The 22616-nt window shown below is 38.9% G+C and overlaps 1 protein-coding gene across 1 annotated transcript; it reads right to left on the reverse strand.

The window, feature by feature from the left end:
• Positions 1 to 13: 13 nt before the first annotated feature.
• Positions 14 to 22179, reverse strand: LOC145335197 (brefeldin A-inhibited guanine nucleotide-exchange protein 3-like). Its single transcript, XM_080180930.1, has 14 exons — positions 21768 to 22179; positions 21007 to 21100; positions 19589 to 19697; positions 18866 to 18913; positions 17949 to 18023; positions 16258 to 16355; positions 14057 to 14125; positions 3271 to 3356; positions 2651 to 2720; positions 2284 to 2339; positions 1760 to 1818; positions 1384 to 1535; positions 559 to 637; positions 14 to 196 (listed from the first exon to the last, which is right to left on the reverse strand). The coding sequence occupies exons 1-14, from the start codon at positions 21853 to 21855 to the stop codon at positions 14 to 16; spliced, it is 1266 nt and encodes a 421-aa protein (XP_080037056.1). The 5' UTR covers positions 21856 to 22179.
• Positions 22180 to 22616: the final 437 nt, after the last annotated feature.

Genomic DNA, 22616 nt, shown 5'->3' on the forward strand with positions numbered 1-22616 from the left:
CTTTTAATAGGCACTATAAAGAACAAATAAATCTATTCCTAAATTCTTCAGGTAAACTGTCGCTGGCGGCATAGCTGCAGGGTCCAGAGTAGTCTGATTCTGCCAGGATGGATCCAAACTGGCTGGTTAACCAGCTTGAAAGGGTGGGGTCAAGTTGGGCTGTGCCTTCTGTAAGATCTAACAGTTTTCTTAATACCTAAATTTTTAGATGATTGGCGGATAATTAGAAACATAAATCGAAAGAAAGATTGATAGATAGATCGATCGATTGATTTATCGATAGATAGAAAAAAAGATAGATCAATATAATACTATTTTTAATACATGTAAAAAAATAGTTTAAAAAGTTTTAGACGTTCTTTTTCAAAAGGTAAAACTTTTACATTAATGAATATTAAGATAAATATCAATTTGCTTTGCTATTTTTATGGCAAAGATATAAAAATAGGTTGAATAACTAATTGTATTCTGTAATTATTACCTTGTCAATAATATCAAGACTCTCATGTACAACCTCAATATCACTAATATCAGTATTATAGAATCTGTATTCATTACCTTGTCAATAATATCAAGACTCTCATGTACAACCTCAATATCACTAATATCAGTACATTCATCAAGAACTTCAAAAAGCCTAAACAATTGCATTATTAAAAGGTAACAAATTCATAAATTAATGAGTAATACCTTATGTAGATATGTATGATTTTTGGGCTAAAAATTCGCTACATATTTTTCCCTGTGATATTAAGGGATAAGACAATGGATGATAAATTACGATAAGCAAAATCTTTAAATATTACAACCCAACCAATATTTTAAAATAGTCTCCATTTATTTTCATGATAACGAAACCTTAAAGTCCAGGCTTTTCTCTAAGAAAATTTCAATCTAAAGCAGTATTTTTTTTGTATTTTCGTCCATTGTCACATCCTTTAATATCCCTGGTTCATACAGGGTCAATAATTACTTCCTTTACATATTTAATTACTTGTTTTTTTTTGCGGAGATCTTTAATTTCAAGAAAAACATTTTATAAATAAATGGAATTCAATACTATAAGTCCTAACTGTGCATTGTAATGAGTTAAACCCGTTTACGAGCCAAGGCATTCACTTTTCTCTCACTAATACCAGAAGTAAGTACCATTTTAAAGTCTAGAATGACGCGTTGATGTTAAGACTCAAACCCGACACCTCCCCAACACATTTATATATTATAGACAGATAACTTACTCCACTTCCCTTTTTCAATGACCTTTTTATTATCATCATATTTTTTAAGGTCATTGCGAAGGGGAAATACAGTTATTTAACCCTTATTCATTCTGGCAAGCAGGCACGCTATCATTTACTCTAATGCCGAATGTTTATTACTTACATAATAAACAGTGTCATATCATTCATAACAGTAGAAGCAGTACCACCACTACTAGTGTTGGTTGTCTGCAGGGCCAGCTTACAAATGCCATTGTCAGATGACAACATCTTGTTTATGGCCTTCAGGCCTGACAGTCTTTTCTCTACAGCAACCTACATAGATTAAATAATATAATCAAACAAATAATAAGGAAGACAACAGCCATAAGTAGCAAAGCACAAAAACCATGAGTTATAGAGTTAAAAAAAAAAAAAAGAGAATATGCAAAAAAAGAGGGAAAAACAATACAAATAAAAAAAGGTCATAGGAATCTTCACTGAAAATTTTAGATGTCTATCTTCTATAGCAGCCAAGTAAATCATATTTCAAATTATACCTGTACTAGGAGTCTGTCCATAATAGCTGCCAGAACAGGTCGCTGGTTAATATCACTACCTGCAACAATTGATAATAAAAATCCTAAAAAAATACGGTCTAAATTTGACAAACCAATATTGTCCTGTTGTGACGTCATAAATTTCGGGACAGAAGAAGGGAAAGGGATAAGAAAATCTCTTCAAAGGAGATATAAAAAAATGGGGTTCTCCTTTCCCTTTCCCGAAATTTATGACGTCCCAATTGGATAATATGGGCTTTGTATTAAATGTCTTAGGGTAATTATAATGTGGAACTTTGTTTATTTGTACTACTCAATTAAGATTAAACACTAAACCTAAAGGATATAATTTAAGTAATGGTAGATTGGTTTATATAATCTGAAGGTAAAATCATTTTTGGGTTTATCTACATAACATTTATCTTTCAGATTGATACGTAACTGATAAAAAAACCTTTAACTAATGTTCTACAAAATATCTATCTATCAGTATATCTATCCATCTTTCCATCTATCTATCATACCCATAAGATTAATAGCTGCAGTGGCTAGCTGATGCCCTGAACCTCTAATCAAAGTTCTAAAAAAAAATAAGTTTATTAAAATTAATTTCATCAAATATTTTTGTTGAAATTGTTAAAATTAAATGTAACAAGAATAGTTTTCACAAAAACTGATGCCTTTTTGAAATAAAAAAATGACAACTGTCCTTTCGTGTAATGACATACACACCGTAAACATATAGAAATTATATTGCCCTCTAAAATCACCTCAATATTTTTTTCAAAAAGGCTTAAGAATACAATTATTTTGGTATCCATATCTTTAGAAAAAGAGACATTCGCTTTACCTTAAATATAAAGTAGCTTTTCTACTTAAATTGATATTTACCTTATAACAGCAGGACATAAAATCCTCCAAATAAATGTTGAAAAATGTTCACTCTTTGTGGCATTTGTATCTAAATCAACAAAATTATGTCCATAGTAGCGCTGCAATAATTTAATTATATACAAATTCGATTAAATCCAATAGTAGCCAATCGTGTAAAAATTTTACTCTAAACATTTGAAAAAGGGAGAGGGAAGGAAAGAAACACTCAACCCGCGACTGTGGCGTAACACGTAGCGCAACCGCTCGTTGTCGGGAAGGCGACACTGCGTCATAACTAAAGACGTTAAAAATTGTTCCTACCGCTGCTTTGTCAGATGCGCAAAATAAATAGTTAGAAAATGGGGAATGCCTAGGACCTAAACAGGAGCAACTTACTACCATGCACACTGCACACTTCTCAAGGTCGTGAAATCAAAGGGTTGGTTGTCTGATGGGCGAATGGACGCTTTACGCCGCAATCATAAGACGCGGAGTATGTTTCAAGGGTTGTGGAAAGGGCTAGAACCCAACCTTAAATTGTCTACCTTAAATATCAGATGAGGAAATAACATTTATGTTAGGAACGGACGGACAAAGTGAAATAAATATTAATAGCCTTACTATTTTAAAAAGCCTACCCGTAGAATTAAGAAGACTTTCCAAGCAGTCAATAAAAAACTCAAATATCTGAATATCTCTCTTTTTTCTTCTACTTTCTGTATCTCTAAACATTATAGATAAAAGATAGATAGATAATTGAAAAGATAGATAGATAAATGTATGGTTGGATGAAAGATTAAGTATATAGAATGAGAATAATATAAAGATAGAATATCTATTTTATCAATGCTACGAATAGCATAAGGAAAATGTAAATATATTTCGTATATATATTTATATAGAGAAAAATATGGATAGATATGCAGTTAAAGAGACAAATATAAGAAGATAGATTAATTGAAACATATATTGATGGATATATTAAATATATAAATATGTAGATAGTTAAATTAACCATTTATTGTAGCAATCTGTCAGTTTTTATATTGGTGAATAGGTATTATTAATCTTAACCCATTAGTGCCGAACTTCCCCCCTGTCGTCAGAATCACTTGAAATTTTAAACACAGCTTCCTTAAGGGATTGTAAGACATTTGTATTTTTAGATTTTTTGATTTGTGGCATACCAAAGAAGTTTTTTTTTTGCGTCGTTTCCGACGCATTCGGACTAATCATTTTTCCCATGCGTCTATTCTGTACCATATCGGACTAATCATCTTAGGCTTTTACTGTATAATCTATTAGTTGCTTCGCCCCTAACCTCTAGGGTGGGTGGGGAATGTCAGAAAAATAGCATAAAACCATCCCAAGATATTTATAAAGCTTTCCTGATAAGTAAAACCAATTCAGACCCGAAATTTCTATAATCTTTAGCTTCAGACAAAAACCTTACTACTTTATAGTATGGAACACTATACTAGCAGCGGCTTCGCCCCTAGAGGCATCCAGGGACCCTTGGGTTTGGGGGGAGTCAAACCCCCTCTTTCAATTACAGTTTTTAAAGAAAAAATTTTAAAAAATAATGAGAGGGGTTTATTATTTTCTAGGGGTGATTTCTCCTAGAGGGGTTGTGGTACTCTCCCCCAAAATAGTTATAAACCTTACCAGGTCCTATGAGAAGCTAAAATGTAAAGGAGAACCATATCGGTTCAGTGGTTAGTGAGATCCCTTAGTACACACAGACACATGTATGTAGAATGTTTTTAGATCCTGTTACTTTATTAAAAGGATACATAACACAGATACTCTACAATCAGTGTCTGTCTGTACGTCCATTCGTCTGTATAAAACAATTCAGAATATAATTATTTGGTACTAGTGGCTACGCCCCTAGAGGCCTTTAGGGGCACTTGAGATAGGGAGAGGTCATTGAATTCTACAACAATATTTTTTATTTTAGATTTAAAAAGAATTAATTTCAATAAGTTCATTCTATTTTTTCTTGTGTTGGGGGTATTTTTTAAGTGGCGATTTCTCTTTGGAGGGTGGTGGTACTCTCCCCAAAAATATTTATAAACCTTACCAGGTTCTATGAGAAGCTACCATGTAAAGGAGAACCATATCGGTTCAGTGGTTAGTGAGATCCCTTGGTACACAACACACAGACACATGTAGAAAGTATATCCTGTTACTTTATTAAAAGGATACATAACACAGATACTCTACAATCAGTGTCGGTCTGTACGTCCATTCGTCTGTATGAAACAATTCAGAATATAATTATTTAATACTAGTGGCTACGCCCCTAGAGGCCTTTAGGAGCACTTGAGATGGGGAGAGGTCATTGAATTCAACAACAATATTTTTTATTTAAAAAGAATTAATTTCATTAAGTTAATTCTATTTTTTCTTGTGTTGGGGGGTCTTTTTCAAGGGGCGATTTCTCTTTGGAGGGTGGAGGTAACCTCCCCAAAAATAGTTGTAAACCTTCCTAGGACCTATGAGAAGCTACAAAGTAAAAAAAGAAGCATATCAGTTAAGCAGATACACAGATAGATACCCTTTCACTTTATTACAATGTTTAGCAAAGAAATATGATTTTGTCGACAATTATATTGAACAACCCAATACATACCCAGCCCCCCCCCCCAGCCCATGTTAATCCTTTAAGTTTTATAATAACTTTTTCTTATTTGTTGTCTTACCAACTGTGGGGAATTGTATTTGTATTTTGATTGGTTGGTTTATTAAGTGTCCAAATGTTTCAACCACTAAATGTAATCTACAGAAAGATTTTATGGTATAATATCCCTGAGTAAGTACATCAATTTATCGGCCATTGACTTACTATTTTAGATCCCTAACCAATACATTTCTTAGTTGTAGCGTAGTTGTTAATTATTTGGATGCAATTATATATATACAGACGGACGGATGTACAGACAGACCATAATTGTAGAGTATTTGCGCTATTTTTATGGATATATTAACAGCTAGGCTGCAATAAAAATTACGGAAGTATAAACATATTTACAGTCTTTAATTGGCTGTAATTTTGTATATATAGACAGACATACATACATTCCCTAGTTGTAAGGTAGCTATTATTTATTTGGATGCAATTATGGAAATACAGACAGGTGGACGTACAGACAGACCCTAGTTGTAGATTATTTGCGCTACTACTTTTATATCCTTAAAATAAAGTAACATGTTATTGTATGTCTTTGTGTGTGTGTACCAAAGAACCTTGCTAACCACTGAACCTATATGGTGCTCCGTTACATGGTAGCTTCTACTAGGTCCTGGTAAGGTTTATAACTATTTTGAAGGAGGGTACCACCACCATCCCTTAAGAGAAATCATCCCTAGAAAATAAAAAAAAACCAAAATTAAAAAAAAACTTTTTCTTTAAAAAATTGTAATTGAAAGAGGGGATTTGACTCCCCCTGCAATCTAAGGGGCCCTAGATGCCTCTAGGGGCGTAGCCGCTGCTTGTATTGTATTCCATACTATAAAGTAGTAAGGTTTTTTGGCTCAAGCCAAAGATTACAGAAATAGAAGGTCTGAATTGGTTTTACTTATCAGGGAAGCTTTATAAATACCTTGGGATGGTTTTAAGCTATTTTCCTGACATCCCCCACACGTCCTAGAGGTTAGGGGCGTAGCAACTAGTAGATTATAGGAGATTATACAGTAAAATCCTAAAATGATTAGTCCTATAAGGTCAAAAAGGACGCAATGGCTAAAATGATTATGTGGTATCCGCCGAGGATCAATGGCAGACACCGGAGTTCAATTAGATTACGGCAGTGTGACAGACGTGGACACCTTACTATAGAGAAGCTACGCTTCTCTAGCTTTCACTAGATAATGATCAACATCTACTTTCAGTTGTCACTTTATTGAAGGGTTAAGAGATACTGGAGTTATATACAACAAACAATAATTACATGGATAGGAATAAATAATCATAACATAAAAGCATAAATAATATATATACAATGGTCAGTTTGGGCAATAATGATTCCCCCATCCCTGGAAAGGGTGGGGGAGAATTAAGAATACAGTTAACCATAATAAACATGACAGATTCAAATCATTAATTCTAAGCGTAGGGAGGGGGTCACTAGACCCCTTCCCCAGGACTCGGGGGAGGGCCATTGACCCTCCACCGAACCCCAGATCAGGGGTGCCATAGACATGGCTCACGGTTGCCGAATACCACAACTCTCCCCTCGGAAGGCTGGGAGATGGTTTCCCTACCAGACTTCCGACAGTGGTTGAGGCCTTCGGCCCGCTCCTTAGGGCTAAAAATATATACAAACGATAATGATTCAATGGAATCCTAGTGGTGAGTATCTTCTTAGGGTTGATGGGCTCCCAATGTGGGGTAGAAGGCAGAGGCTGCCTTGGGTTGGATACGTTGGTCAGCGCCGGCAGGTATCAGGTTTGGTGGTGGCACATTTGTTGCTGGAACGGTCAGCAGTGGGACCTGCGGGTCGTTGTTGGCAGCGGCTGGGGCACTGGCTGCCAGGTTGAGTGTCTGAGCAGCGGCCTGTCCTCCTGAGGGGCCGCGGGGTCTGCCAGAGGGCGGTCCTGGTCTACCTGGGCGGTCATGCCCGCTGTCCGTTGATTTCATAGACACCATTTCCTCGGCTGCTTCCCTGCCGATGGGGATGGCATCCCAGTCCACTGAAAAGTCCCGGGACTTGGCATGGTTGAGCCTGGCTCTAGCCATCGCCTTCTTATACAAGGCTGGGTGGTACAGGAACACTTGTGATATCGCATTCAGGGCTGCCCGGACTCCTCCTTGTGCTGCTGCCAGAGAAATGATGGTGAGGTCCCCCAGCAGTTTGAGGATCAGCAGCAGCAAGCACAGGATGGCGGCGCCATCTCCCCACTCGTGGATGGCTTGTCTAAATCCTGCCCAGACATCCAGGGCTGCCTCTCCTTCCTCCGCCAGTCGGTCAATGTTGTAGGACACTATCCCATGGTCTCCTGTGGCCGAACAGCTGCCTTGCTGAACGCAGGAGCCATAGGATAGGCCGGTCAGCATGGCACTCTTGTATGCTGGGAACGCCAGCAGCTGTTGCCAGTCGTTCAACTCAGCCTGTGAATACAAACCACCTGAACTGAAGTCATCTAAGGGGTCTGTCAACAACTGCTTGGGCGTATCCAGCGGGGGTGGCCTCTTCTTGGGAGCAGGGGTCAACTCTATCCAGCCTTCCTCTGCGTGCACAGTCAGGGGGTAGGTGGAGGAACAGGGAATCTTGGTGGCGTGCTCACTGTATACCCGCGTCACGGCGTCTACAAAACCGGTGGGCTCCACTGGCACTTTGTCCCAACACTCCTTGTGTTCGCGGACAACATACTTGTGCCTTTGGCAGGTCAGCTGCAGCAGGATGTCTCCCCTCAGTACCGAGAACGTGCTCCCCTGGACACGCACCGGGTGGGCCGGATCTAGTTGCTGGAGCTTCCAGCAGTTGGCCGCTACTTCTTCTGCTGCAGTGCTCCTCATGCGTGTTTCCAGGGTGAATCCAATATAACCTGCATGGATCTGTGCTTGGAGGGGAACGTCAACATCCCTGGCCGACACTCGGGGCAGCGCAGCCGCGGCTGGATCAGCTGCCACAAACAGCGCTGGATGGTTGGTGGCATGGGCCTCGAAGTCGCAGTTCACAATTGAGGTGGGGCTGGTCATGTTGATGAAAAACTGGGCCTGATGGTCAACCAGATATGCATCCCTCACCAGGCTGGGCTGGAGGCTGCGGATCAGCCTCAAGGGGCAATCTCTTCCCAGGTGGTCCCACACGTAGGTTGCTTCCCCAGTGATACAGGACAGCTCAGAATGGGGACAGTCGAGGGTCAGGTGGTCAGACTGGGACTCCACCCGTCCATCCTCCACCACATAGGTCTCCTCCTTGACCAGCAGCCGCCGCTCCTGGAGCACTAATTCATTGCGGTAGAGCTGGCCCTCAAAGTGGACGTCCTCCCCCTCGCAACCCACCCCCTCGGGGCTGTTGACGAGGGCGCCCACTACATCAACGGTGAAGAACAGGGGGTGGTTCAGCTGGAACGTCAGTGGCTGGGTCTTGCCTGGCAACGTGTATACTCGGTTCCTGGCCAGGTCTCGGCACGCTTCTGGGTCTATCTTGGTTGGCCTCATGAGGGTGGGGACCGAGGTCACCTTGAGGTGACCCCATACCCCACACCTGAATGTCCACTGGGACACGGTGAGCTGACAGCTGAACCCAGTGGTTTCCCTCACCTTGACTTGCTGCAGGACGTGGATGTCGTGGCCCAGGGGCACCTCCTGGTGTAGGGGCTCCGTGTCACACATCTTTTCTTTGTTGTAAGACGTGACATGGGTGGGGTTGGCACAGTCCCACCCCACCAGGACGTAGCTGGTTGTAGGCCACACGGCTGCCAGCAGGAGGCCCCACAGGACCATCCACCAATGGGAGAGGCTTCCAGGTAACCATCTTCCTCGTGCACGCGGCTGGGGATCTCCGGCTCTGGTCACGGCTGCTTCTTGGGGCTGGACACGGCTGGGCTGCTCCTGGCTAGACACAAATTTCCATTGAGCGTTATCTGTATGCGGCCGAGGCACCCCGATACCCTCCCCAATGACAGACTGGCAAGCGACTGGCACTTGCCTGGGTGTCGGCTCCCCTAGCCCTAAATGCTCCCTTCCCTGGTCCAAGGCATGCCCAGTGGCATGGGGCTGAAGTGCATGTGGCACAGGCTCGCCCTTACTCAATGCCCTCCCCTGCCCTAGGAACTCAGGTGCATGTGGCACAGGCAAGCCCTCATTTTCCCAATTTTCAATCTCCCCAGCCTCAAGTGCAGGGGGCACAGGCAAGGCTGGGTGTTTACAAGGTTTTGGATTCAATACATTTAACAAATTCAACTTATCCTGATGGTGAGCCGCTGGGTTCCCTTGGCTGGTAGAGGGCTCTGGATGGCATGTAGCTGGACTCTCCCTGCAGGCTGGTGGCGCTGGCTGGCATGTAGCTGGGCTCTCCCTGCAGGCTGGTGGCGCTGGCTGGCTGGGGGTGACGGGTGTCACCCCTTCCTCTGGGACCGCTGGCTCGTTCCAGGACTCAGGTCTCTCGGTGGCGGCGACGGTTGTCGCCCCAGACATCAGGTTGGAGGCTGGCTCGTTCCAGGATCCAGGTATCTCGGTGGCGGCGACGGTTGTCGCCCCAGGCACACGGTGGGAGGCGCTGGATAGCACCCCCCCATCATCCCAGGTGGCGACGCCGGATGGCGTCCCATACATCGATGCAGAGGTGCTGGCTAGCACCTCCTGCCTCTCTCGTTCAGCGGCTGCCAGGGCCTCCCCATACACCGTCTCAGGGACGCTGGGCAGCGCCCCTCCACTCTTGCTGGGTAGGCTCGGTCGGGCAGGTTCCATCATATTGAGACTGAAAGGCTGGGGCCTCAGCACCTCTGGCTCGGCTATGTTGTTGGGCTGTATCAGCTCTGGCCCCAGATGGTTAAGACTGAAGCCTAGGCCAACCCGGTTGGGCTCAGCCGCGCCGCCCAGTACGTTGATCCTAGCTGGGACAGTCCCGAACTGCGGCATCCCATCGGCTCGGTCCGCAGCTCTGGAGGCGGCTGCTTGCGGTGGTGGTGCTGGGGGCGCGCTCCCTTCCATATGGGCCACTCTGCTGGGCTTCCCTGGAGGGGCACCTTTGTCGGCGGTGCGCCTGCGGCTGGCTACCTGGGCCCAGTCAGCTCTACACTCGGCCGCCGTGTGGCCGTCATAGTGGCAACGCTCACACTTGGCAGAACGGTCACGGCGTGGCTGGGTGCGCCTCTCCTCTAGGCTAACTTCCACAGGCGTTGGACAGTCTCGAGCTCGGTGGCCTCTCCCCTGGCAGCGGTAGCAGCGGCCTGGAACCTTGTCATCTGGAGCGACCTTCCCCATCTGGTGGAGACCCGGAGCCAAGGAGCCAATCTCCATTGGCTCCGACTCGTCATATTGGGGCAACTGGATGCAGGCAGATCCAGTCAGCCCGTCGGTCGAGTCGACTAAGCACACACCCTCCTTCAGCTGCTTAGTAACCATGGTCACGGTGAACATGGCCTTGCGAGTGTACTCAGGTACACTCGCAATTTCATGGTTCATCATGAGGCGTTTTACATTGGCGTTACGAATTCCACGGTTTAATTCGTCCACCAACAATTCAAGATCCTCATGATTGTAGGCGTCCCTATACAAGGCGCACTTTGTTGATATGTATGCCTGTATAGGTTCTGTCGAGTGTTGCTTGTAGTCCCTAAACGCTTGTTTAAGCGTTTGGGACTCAAAAGCAGGACGAAATAACAATTCACACTCGGTCTTGACCTGCTCGTAGGTCAAGGCTTGGCCTGCCTCGCCAAACAGATGGGACGCCATTTCCGCCGCTTGCCCTACCAATGACAGTAGTAGGGCGTTGCGGCGGTTGAGGGAATCATGAGGTGGCACGCGGTAAGCCGCCCATGACATTTCCAGTCGGCGGATATGTGCCGACCAGGACTGCTTGGGCGGCCCTCTATACTCCGGCAGATTGCTCAGCATCAGCTTGCGGTACTCGGCTGGGGCCGGCTGAGGGTCATCCTGGAGCCATCCTGGGGCTTGGTCACCTCCTGGGACTTGATGCTGGTCCATTGGGTCAACGGTGAAACGGCGGGCACAAAGTTATACAGGACTACAATGAATGGGTTGTCACTTGAGGCTTCCTAGCCTAACAGCCAACACTGTTTGTATCACTAGGTTGGGAGCTTTAGTTTGCAAAGGTATAACTTAGCTGTACTTATCAATAGTTAGGTGTTGAGGTAGATAGATGTTGAGGGTCTGAACTGCTGTCAGGAACTGATTGGGTTTTCCCTTATCACACTAGAGCTAGGAGGAAAGAAACTTGCAATTCTTTATTTGCTAAAAATACCCCTGTTAGATGCTATGGAGTAGCTCTGCTCTGGTGTGAAAGTGTGTGTGTGTGTGTGTGTGTGTGTGTGTGTGCGTGGAATCTTCTGTCCTTGTAACGCGCGTTCGCGCCGTCAAATCCGCGCACACGGGGAAAACGCGCTCTCACCCCTCAGCTCGCTCCCTCATTGGTCCGCTTCGTCCGTTGGATTTATGATGTTTTCCGCACTTTGTTGCGCTACCCGTGAATGGCGCTCTGTATATCCGATCGCTAGCTCCACACTACAGACGGACTTAGCCTAGTGTGGGTAGGAAGGGGGAAGCGCGTGAGGGGACGGGGGTAACTCCGGCCGTTCCCACTGTGAGGGAGGGGGTAACTGTGTGTTGGTGTAATGGGGCCTCTGCTTCTTAATCTTAGGCTTATCTGTTATATAACCCTGATTGTATTTGTCTTCAAATGGAGAGGGGCCCCCTCCCCTTCCCTTGGAATAAGGGGTGTATTTGTTATTGTGCTGTGGGCTTGAGATTGTTTTGATTATATTACATCTAACTTTTATTGCTGTCCTTATCACAATTGCATAACAGATTTGTTGACCAACTCTGTTCTATTTTTTAGCTGTTATCACAATAAACAGTAATCCAAGCCTGTTCTATTCTTAGATTTATCACAACACAACAATTTGTTTGCCAAGCTTTGCTCATAAATCTATTGTTTGGTCATCACATTAGGGTGGTAATCCCTGCAAATGTGATATAATATCTGTCTTCTAGATGGGTGGCTGCGTTGTAGCTTCTCAGGATACTCGGGGTTGACGTAGTTTTTCTCTGTTCTGGTGCACTACACCCGTATGTTAGCTCGCAGCTTGCAGCTATGTGGCATGTTTCAGCCTATCGGCGGCAGGGAATGTCCCGTCCTGCTAGCGCCACTGGTTCGGATCCTGCTATTTCTTGCAGTAAAGTTGGCCTATTTTCAGCCGTCTACACGTATTTGGCTTGTTTCAGCCGGTCCGCAGGCCTGTTTCAACCCTTTTGGCGCTCAATTCTCCGTTAGATATCAGCGCTGCTCGCGGTTATTCGTCAGATTTCGCTGTTTTGCTTCCACAACTGCCGGATGCAGAGTTAAACTTTGCTGTCCAGGGTGGGTAATTCAGGTTGCTTGCGTCAGTTTTGCCAGATTCACTGCTGGGAGTACCTTAGCCTCAGATGCGCGTCTGCTCTACACTTGTGGTTCGCCGTAATCTCACACAGCTGTCACCAAAGTTGTGGTATCCGCCGAGGATCAATGGCAGACACCGGAGTTCAATTAGATTACGGCAGTGTGACAGACGTGGACACCTTACTATAGAGAAGCTACGCTTCTCTAGCTTTCACTAGATAATGATCAACATCTACTTTCAGTTGTCACTTTATTGAAGGGTTAAGAGATACTGGAGTTATATACAACAAACAATAATTACATGGATAGGAATAAATAATCATAACATAAAAGCATAAATAATATATATACAATGGTCAGTTTGGGCAATAATGATTCCCCCATCCCTGGAAAGGGTGGGGGAGAATTAAGAATACAGTTAACCATAATAAACATGACAGATTCAAATCATTAATTCTAAGCGTAGGGAGGGGGTCACTAGACCCCTTCCCCAGGACTCGGGGGAGGGCCATTGACCCTCCACCGAACCCCAGATCAGGGGTGCCATAGACATGGCTCACGGTTGCCGAATACCACAATTAGTCCGAATGCGTCGAATACGACGCACAACAATTTATCAAAAAAAAGTATGTAAACTAACTAAAATCAATGAAAACTTAGCAGAAACTAAAAATATATAACAAATGCTATAATTAATTATAAATAAGTATGTTTTAATTCTTTAAAAGAAAAAAGTTAGGCCTGGTGTGGAAATTTTTTCCTATTTTTTCCACTTCTGCCATGAAAATATGATTTCATCTGGTCATCGAATGAAGTGAGAGGCCAAGCAATGTAGAGGACAAAACTTGAAGCTCTATTCAGTTATTTACAAACATTTAAAAAGGACAGCATAAAAAAATAGAGTGATAGTATAGGTTTGAATTTGTGCGTCGTTTAAGACCCTATTGTCATTAATGGGTTAAATTAAGATAGTTTGATATGTAAAAAGATGGTTAGGTAAATGGATAGATTAACAAAAAGATAACCTACTATAGGTATAAATACTATAATAGACAGGTTTTAGAACTTATAGATAGATAGATAGATCAATGAATTAAATAGATAGATAGATTACCTATCTATTGTATCAATCCTACTGACTACATATTGATATACAGGTCTCTTATAGATAGACATACAAATAAATAGAAAGATAGATAGATGGATGAATAAATAAACCAGATAGATAGATTACCTATTTATAGTATCAATCCTATTGACTACATATTGATATACAGGTAACTTATAGATAGACATACAAATAAATAGAAAGATAGATAGATGGATGAATAAATAAACCAGATAGATAGATTACCTATTTATTGTATCAATCCTATTGACTACATATTGATAAACAGGTATTAACTCGTCGCTTTCTCTTTTTCTAAACAAGAATAAAATGTAGATTAAAAAAAAAATTAAACTTAAAAATCCCTTACTAATAATTTGTTTATATCTTATTTATTTCGACTATTTGGATCCTTTGAAAAGTAGTCATGGCTGGTATATTGTTATTTTGCCTGAGATTCGCGTTGATATAATGGACAATTGTAAACATTACTTTTAGAAATAGTATACAACACTAAATAATAAATAATACAGCAGAGTGTTTGTGTGTGTACGTTGTACCGCTGGACCGAAATGGCTCTCCTTTACAGCGAAGCCTTTTATTGGTCATAGGATACAGGGGCAGTCCGTCTCATCAACAATTCTTCAATAATTCTTCAACAATTCTTGGAAAATCACCAAACCTACCACGGTAATTGTCAGCTGATATAACAAAAAGAAAGATGCAACTACTTCTATTATGTACTATTGTTCATTTATCTGAGTATAAATCATAAGTTATCACCAAACCTCGTTAGCTTAGAATTTTAGAATTGCCGTCTGCTGGTGGAATCAAAACAAAGATTTCTTTCTAAAGAATTTAGAATTAGGGAGATTAAAAAAATATTTTTAAAAACTTCTTAAAATTAAAATCTTTAAATTTTTTTCTTATCCAAAATATTTGTAACTGTTTAAAATCAAAAACAAAATATTTCAAAAAAATTTTAATCCTAAACATTTTCAAGCACTTTGTTTAACCCCCTGAAGTAGGTTAACGCAAAAGTTTCAAAATGATTCAATAACTAATTAATATCTCACTTTATGAATCTATAAAAAATGAAATAGGACAAATTCAATCAAAACAATTTGGATCTTTAAAGAAAAATTGAAAATAATTAGAAAATAATCAAACTTATGCCTAAAGCTCAAAATTAAATTCATTTTTCATTATTTATCAAACAAGGATGACAACATCTATGAGAGCAAAGCTCTGATACGATAGGACAAATGGACATGAACACTTATAGAATGTCAGAACTGAATAATCAGAAGTGAAATGTATAAGAGTCGAAGCAAAATTGTTAGTAAACTTTGTTTAAAAACTGCTTAATACAGGATAATGTTTATGGACATACTCACATTTCTAGGACTTGATTATAGAGTTGCTTCGCTTATAATATTGTACTTTGTTGTCCCAGGAATCAGTATACCAAATAAATAGGATAATTAGACCACATAAAATTTTGTTATTAAAAAGTAAAAAAAATCAACATAATGTTTAAAATGGACATATGGACATTCTGGTAACAATTATAGAGTTGCTACGCTCTCTAAATTGTATCTAACTACTACAGGAATCACATGCAAAGTTTTAAAACAATAGGACAATTCTAATATGCCGCCCTTTTGATCGTTTTCAATTTGTTTTACATTAATGGTAGGGAAAGGGGGGACTCTGTGCTCTACAAGGCACTTTGGGGGAAATTACCCATATCTTAAATGATTCAAATGTTTGTAAGTTGTAATATTCGGAGAAGATTATAAGTTTTTAGGTTTGATTATTGCAGTACTTATTAAATCATGATTTCAGGAAAGCTTTTTTATTTTACTTCCCTAATTCGCCACTTTCCTCCAACGTGTTTAGCTATTAGAGACAAGAAGTTGCCAAGAAAGTCAAAATTAAACTACTACAAATATTATAAAATGTATTATTGTGAAAATTCATAGCCATGTAGTTCAGAATTTTATTGCTAGGTGTCGTAAAAACCTTTTTTGAATAAAAATATGTATATGAGATAAATTTTTAAATAATCTTAAATATTTTTCAAAGTATCACAGCTATTCACTCTTTAGGATTTTTATAAATTTATTCACTCTTTAACATATAATTTACGAGTAGTTTATGATTTAGATAAAATACCTAAATATTGTAAAAAAGCTTTATTTCTGCCCATACATCTTTAAACTGGACGTGCAGGCAAACTCTGTCTATCCTTTTAGCATGGCTTTTAGTAAACAAAGCAAAAAGTGTTAAAATAATGCTTGAGTTTATTATCAAATTCTGCCAAAAGTTGCTTTATCTCATCATCAAGTTTAAACTGGAAATCTAAGAAATCAGCTCTAAAGCATTGTTTGCCAGAATAGCCTTCCCTTGTCCCTGCATAGGATAGTTTAATAAAAAATATTTACTTGCAGAAAGCTGCCAGGCAGCTCGTAGCCACATTTCTGCCAGCCAATTTAGCTGCTGAGCCGCTGTCCGCATACACTTCTTCACATATTGTCAGCAGCTAATTTAAAAAAATAATGTAAATATTATTTTTAAAAATTCTTATTAAACTGTTTTTAACCTATTTTTAAAACGTATATAAAAAATATACTATGACACCAGTAGAATGAGACTGCAGAGCCTAAATTTGAATTAAGTCCCCAATAAACTTTTTTGGGGGGATTTAAATATTAATTTTTACTGTTGCCGTGATCATTTTGATCCGAGCAAAAGGTCTTTTTTTTATTTGGGTAAAATTCGTAGCTTTTAGAGTGTTTTGCTTCATAAATATTGTATTCTGGTATAGAGTAAAATTAGGCCTTATGATTTTACTATAAAAATTCACTAAAAAGTTAATTCTTTATAATATATCAACGAATTAACATTAACATGTTTGTGTTCTCTCACTTATTTTAAAAACATAAGAATTGGCTGTAAAGGGTTAAATGACAACAAATGTTTTTGCAATACAACAAATTTATTTTTGTCACATATACAAATGTGTTATAAAATAAGATTATTCAAACTTATCTTTTAAAATAATTTTAAAAAGTATGTATCTTTCAGTGTACGGTTTTCATTCTTTTCATTTTAATTAAATAAAAATATTTAACTACATTGGAAATAAGTCACTTTGTGAAAACACTCTTTTTTTGAATTGTAAAGAATTATATAAAACAAGAGTTTTTATTGGTTAGATTTCAGAATAATTTGTTTTATTGTAAATGTTAGATTTTTCAATGAAATTAATTGTTTTGGAAAAAAAATTATTTCCATTGAACAGAGTAATGTTTTTTTTATTGTATCAATATAAAGTGAATTATATAAAAATGTTCTGTAAGCCACAATATTACCCGAAGTAAAAAAAAGCTTTTGCTTCGGTCAAAATGATTACAGCAACACTAAAAATTAATTTTTAAATCCCCCAAAAATAGTTTACTGGGGACTTAATTCAAATTTGGGCTCTGCAGTCTGATTCTATAGGTGTCCTAGTATATTTTTGACCCCCCATTCAAAAATAGGTTAAAAACAGTTTAATAAATTGGACTACTGAAATTAAACTGATCTCCCTTCTATTTCTTATTTATAAACAATTCTGCATTTTTACACAGGATAATAGAAAGATTAGCTTGAACATTTTTGGATGTTTTTTAGTTCGACGATTTTTTTCTCTCAAGGTTTTTTTAAACAGTAAAAAAACATTAACTCGCCAAAACTTCCTAGTGCGTGTAAACATTGAAATCTCAAATCATTGAAAAAACATTAAAAATATTATAAAACATTATAAATATTGAGGGAAAAAATGCTGTAAATTATTTTACATAATTGTTCTTTCTTGCAAAACTTAATTTTCAACAAAATGTTCATTACTAATTTATGTCAAAACTTAAATCAAACTTAAATGTACAGTCCTAAAAGTTTTATAATAACGTTTTTTATTCGTTAGCTTATCAACTTTGGGCACTTTTACTGAATTTTGATTGATTGATTTATTAGGTTGACTGTTCAAACGTTTTAACCGCTAATTTAAATATACAAAAGGGGGAATTTTTGTGTCATTATTGGGGGATTAACGTCAATTTATCGGCTATTGTCCTATCCCAGATAACTATACCTGTAAGAGAGTTTGTCCAGAAGAGTTCCAGAATGGCTGGTAAGCCAGGTACAGAATTGTTTGCAGAATATCAACCTAAATAAATTCAATATTATTCTGAATGACCAGGTGCCCAACGGAAAAAAATGCTAATTTGTCGCCAATTTTCGTAAATAAATGGCGAATAGATGGCGAATTATATATGCGAAAAAATGTAGTGAAAATAAGCGAAAATTAGCGAAATAGCATATTTTATGAAACCTTGTGAAATCATCACTTAACAGGCAAAATAGAATTGGCACTTTTTTTTGGGAGGGGGGGGGGGGGGGCTAAAGTATGCAAAATCGCAATAATAAAGCTAAGATACAAGTTGTGAATGGCTGGTAAGCCAGGTACAGAATTGTCTGCAGAATATCAACCTAAACGAAAGTCAACATTCATCTAAATGACCAGGTGGGATAATAGAATAGGACATTGATAAATAATGAATTGTTGTACCACACAATTATGATAAAAAAAATTATCCTAATAATTTGAATGAATTATTGGACAGCGGATCTTCTATATATTGCAGGGATCTTAAGGGATGGTACAATGGAACGAATTTATTATACCCCCAAATTGTGTTACATAAAATAATCCACAGAATGTTTTTATGTGGAACAAAAATAGTGCTACATTTAAGTCATTGATATCCATTTCTTCATTGCCTTAGGGAGATTTTTTTATCAATTAAATACATTTTATGGTTTTTAACAAACCATGCATTAAACTATTTTCTTCATAATTGAAATATAAATGGATCAAAATAAATTTCTAAGGTTGTTGTTTCAACCAAATATCTGGCAAAGATAGATGCAAACGGCTGGCAACACAAAAATTAAAACTGGAATTAATATCTGTTAAAAAAGTGGAGGAAAGAATGGGATCAAGATTACCTGTATATCTGAACTCAACTGGCCAAGATTTGTTAATGATGAAACAACCTAGAAAAAAATAATCATCGCTTAAATAATTTTAATTTTTTAATCCCCTTTGCCAAAGGTAGTTTATGTAAGGTCTCTAAATGGTTACTAATAATGTTACCACCCATACCCTTAGGAGAATGTTTTAAAGTGTTTCCTCTCTACTTCCTTTAAAATGTTTTTGGAGTTTAACCATAAAATTATTATGGGGAGGTGAATGTTTCCCTTTCCCCATCAGGTATCTCTTACCCATCATTAAACTATACACATTTAAAGCCAGTTTACCTCATACGGGCGGGGACACTCAAACGCCAGGTCTAACAACCCAGCAAAACGTAGGGAAGCCACCAAATGTCTCCTTTTCTGTCAAGATACCCGGGGTATTAGGTTAAGTAACACCCATCAGAAAACAAACTCTTTGATTGAACCACCTTTAACTGAGAATTCCTAACTGTGCATGGTTATGAATTGCGTTATTTTTTGGCCAAGGAATTCCCCCTACTCTAACTATTAATGTCGCGTACCTGACATAGCAGTAGTAGGACTCATTTTAACGTCATTAGTTATGACGCGGTATTAAGCCGAGATTCGAACCTATCACCTACCCGACAATGAGCGAAGACGGTACGTGTGTGCCCCGATCGCGGGATTAAGCCAGTTTACGTTTCCAACTCCACAAAAAGGTGTAGACTTTACCTGGTGGGCCAAAGTGTTTTCTTCATCTTCATTATCCTCCACCAGAACACTATAGAACCGGTTATCCCTGCCTATTTTCTCAAGAACCTGTTTGGCACACTGATTATGCCTGAAATAATTAAATATGACAACACTTTTACAGGGATCTTATAGAGTAACATTAAACTTACGTAACTCACCAGTGAAAGTGAACAAATTACCCCTTTTGTAGGTAAAAATTATCGATTAAAATGTCCCTGCAATGCTAGAACACAACCAATAAAGATTTGATTTAAGTACACAAATATTTTAATCTTTCAGATTAGTTAGTCTGTCTGTCTTATGTTTTTTTTTTTATGTCTGTATGTCTGATAATCTTTTTATCTACACACTAGTAATAGAAACACATTTCAGCGTTTTCTGCCTTTTTTTTCTATATATATATCCCTCCCTCAATGTACAGGGTGCGTCACATAAATCGGGACATTTTGTAATTTTTAAAGAAATGAACATAAAATCGTCAATTTTAAAGATTTTATTGAATTTTAAAAACTGGGAAGCAAACTAGGTATATGACTAGTAGATTATTCAATAAAATCGCCGCCAGCCTCAATCACCGTCTCTACCCGCCTCCTCAACCGCCGGCAGGTCCAGGTTAAAATGTACCTGTCCAAGCTGGCGTAGTTCTCCTTGATAGTGGCAATGAGGGAGGTGTTTGTGGTATGGGCACGTCTATTGGTGCATGCTTCAAAGTAGCCCTAGGCCCAAAAGTCCATTGAATTAAAATTGGGCTATTGGGAGGCCACATTTCCTTAGGATCACGAGTAACCGCCAAATTGACAAAATCCATGTTTTTGCTCTCATTTGGGCTAGGATTTAGCTACAGTGGACTTTAAGTACTCAAAATGCATGTATCGATGAGCTTAAGACACACATAAAATTTTGGGTCCAATTTCCAACTCCTTCCCTGTCGGGCCCTACTGTTTGTGATTTCTTAAGGCTCAAAATCTTGAAAAATCGACCTCATTTCGGCTAGGATTGAGCTAAAATTGATTTAAACACGGCAAAATGTGTGTCTCAATGAGCCTAAGACACCCACAAAATTTGGGGTCAAGATTCCAACTCCTTCCCTGTCGGACCCTACGTTTTGTGATTTTGCGCACTTAACCACCGGCGCATTTGGAATCTGCCTTGTTGAACATATACGCGTCCAGCTCGGTGTACACGTCCATCTTCGTCCAAAGATTTTTTTGTGCTAAAAAGTCACTACCTAAGCTTTCTATAGTGGGGTCAAACGTCCTGATTGGTCAAGTAGTTTTCGCGCTATGGCCGTTTAAAAAATGTCCCGATTTATGTGACGCACCCTGTATATAGAGTTGTGTGCGTAAGTGGGGGGGGGGGGGGAGAGTACATATCTATCTATCCATATATATGTATACCTGCTAGTACCAGAACTCAAGCAGGCAGTAACAACAGGCAAAACCTTCTTCCTGTACTCATAGGCAGGAGCTCGAGAATACGAGTTCAGAAAACCTTGAAAGATTTTAGTGATATTTCTTGTAAAATTATAAAAGTTAATCGAAACAAAGCGCAAAGCGACGAACAATTTTTACACCTTTGACTTATGGAGAAAAGTTTCTACAGAAAAAATATGAGGTTATATCTTTTTGGTATTACTTTAAAATCTAAAGGGCATTCAAGTATCTTTTTTGGAACAAAAAAAAAATATTTATTGCATTTTATCTTGGCGCTTTTTTTCAGAGATTCATATATAAAAATGTCTTATTCACAGGGTGGCCTTGCTAGGTTTAAGCAAAGGAAAAAAAAACTACACTCTTTTCATTCTTAATATATTAAAAATAACGTAGGAGTTTCAGTGATCGATAGACACTTGAGGGAATGCACCAACTATTCTCTTTTTTTTTTTTAATTTAGATGACATATATGGGAAAGGTAAATTCCTCTCTCCAAAAAGTTAATTAAGAGGGTCATCTTTTTGCTTAAATCTATAAAGTTTTGTTGGGTTGTAGTCAAATGCTATCTTATTGAGTCAAACTGTTCTTAATTATGGACCATTTGATATATTTTTATTTGATTTTAATTAAGAATTAAGATCACTATGACTTTTGATTATAACCTAACACCCAACTTTACAGAATTACACGAAAAAATTACACTCTTTCTAAAATATTTTGCAAACCTAAAGCTCTGGCAGCTGTGTCATGGATAAGTTTGTGCTTGCTAGAGTTGACAGTTTCAGCTACCAGTGTCTCTAATACCTGCTCCATCTAAATATATTAGGGATATTAGTGGATAAGACATGCTTGCTAGAGTTGATAGTTTCAGCTACCAGTGTCTCTAATACCTGCTCCATCTAAATATATTAGGGATATTAGTGGATAAGACATGCTTGCTAGAGTTGATAGTTTCAGCTACCAGTGTCTCTAATACCTGCTCCATCTAAATATATTAGGGATATTAGGGGATAAGACATGCTTGCTAGAGTTGATAGTTTCAGCTACCAGTGTCTCTAATACCTGCTCCATCTAAATATATCAGGGATATTAGTGGATAAGACATGCTTGCTTGAGTTGATAGTTTCAGCTACCAGTGTCTCTAATACCTGCTCCATCTAAATATATCACCGCTATTTTAAACTTTTCATTCAAGATTTAATAAAAGTACTCAAAGTTTTAAAGTCAACGAATAGGACAACGTGTTTATTTTGAGTACTGGTGTCTAGTGTTCCCTCTTAACCTGAAAATACATTTACTATAAAAAAATTATACATTTTAAAATTAGTATTAAACTAAAAGTTATCATCATCAGCGGTTAGGTAAATGAACATACCGATAAATCATGTTTTAATGTAGCTAAGCTATAAAAAAAACTACGCTTATTAAAACTTACCTTACGTTTCTTAGCGTAACTTTCTACCTACATATATTTAAATATCCTAGATTGTCATTTTATTATAATAATCATTTTTTTTATCTAAAACAAGGATAAAAATGTACAAAGATATGATTTTTTAAAAAACTTTGGTTTT

This window comes from Acartia tonsa, chromosome 13, assembly GCF_053477335.1.
Source record: "Acartia tonsa isolate MP-2025a chromosome 13, ASM5347733v1, whole genome shotgun sequence".
NCBI lineage: Eukaryota > Metazoa > Arthropoda > Copepoda > Calanoida > Acartiidae > Acartia > Acartia tonsa.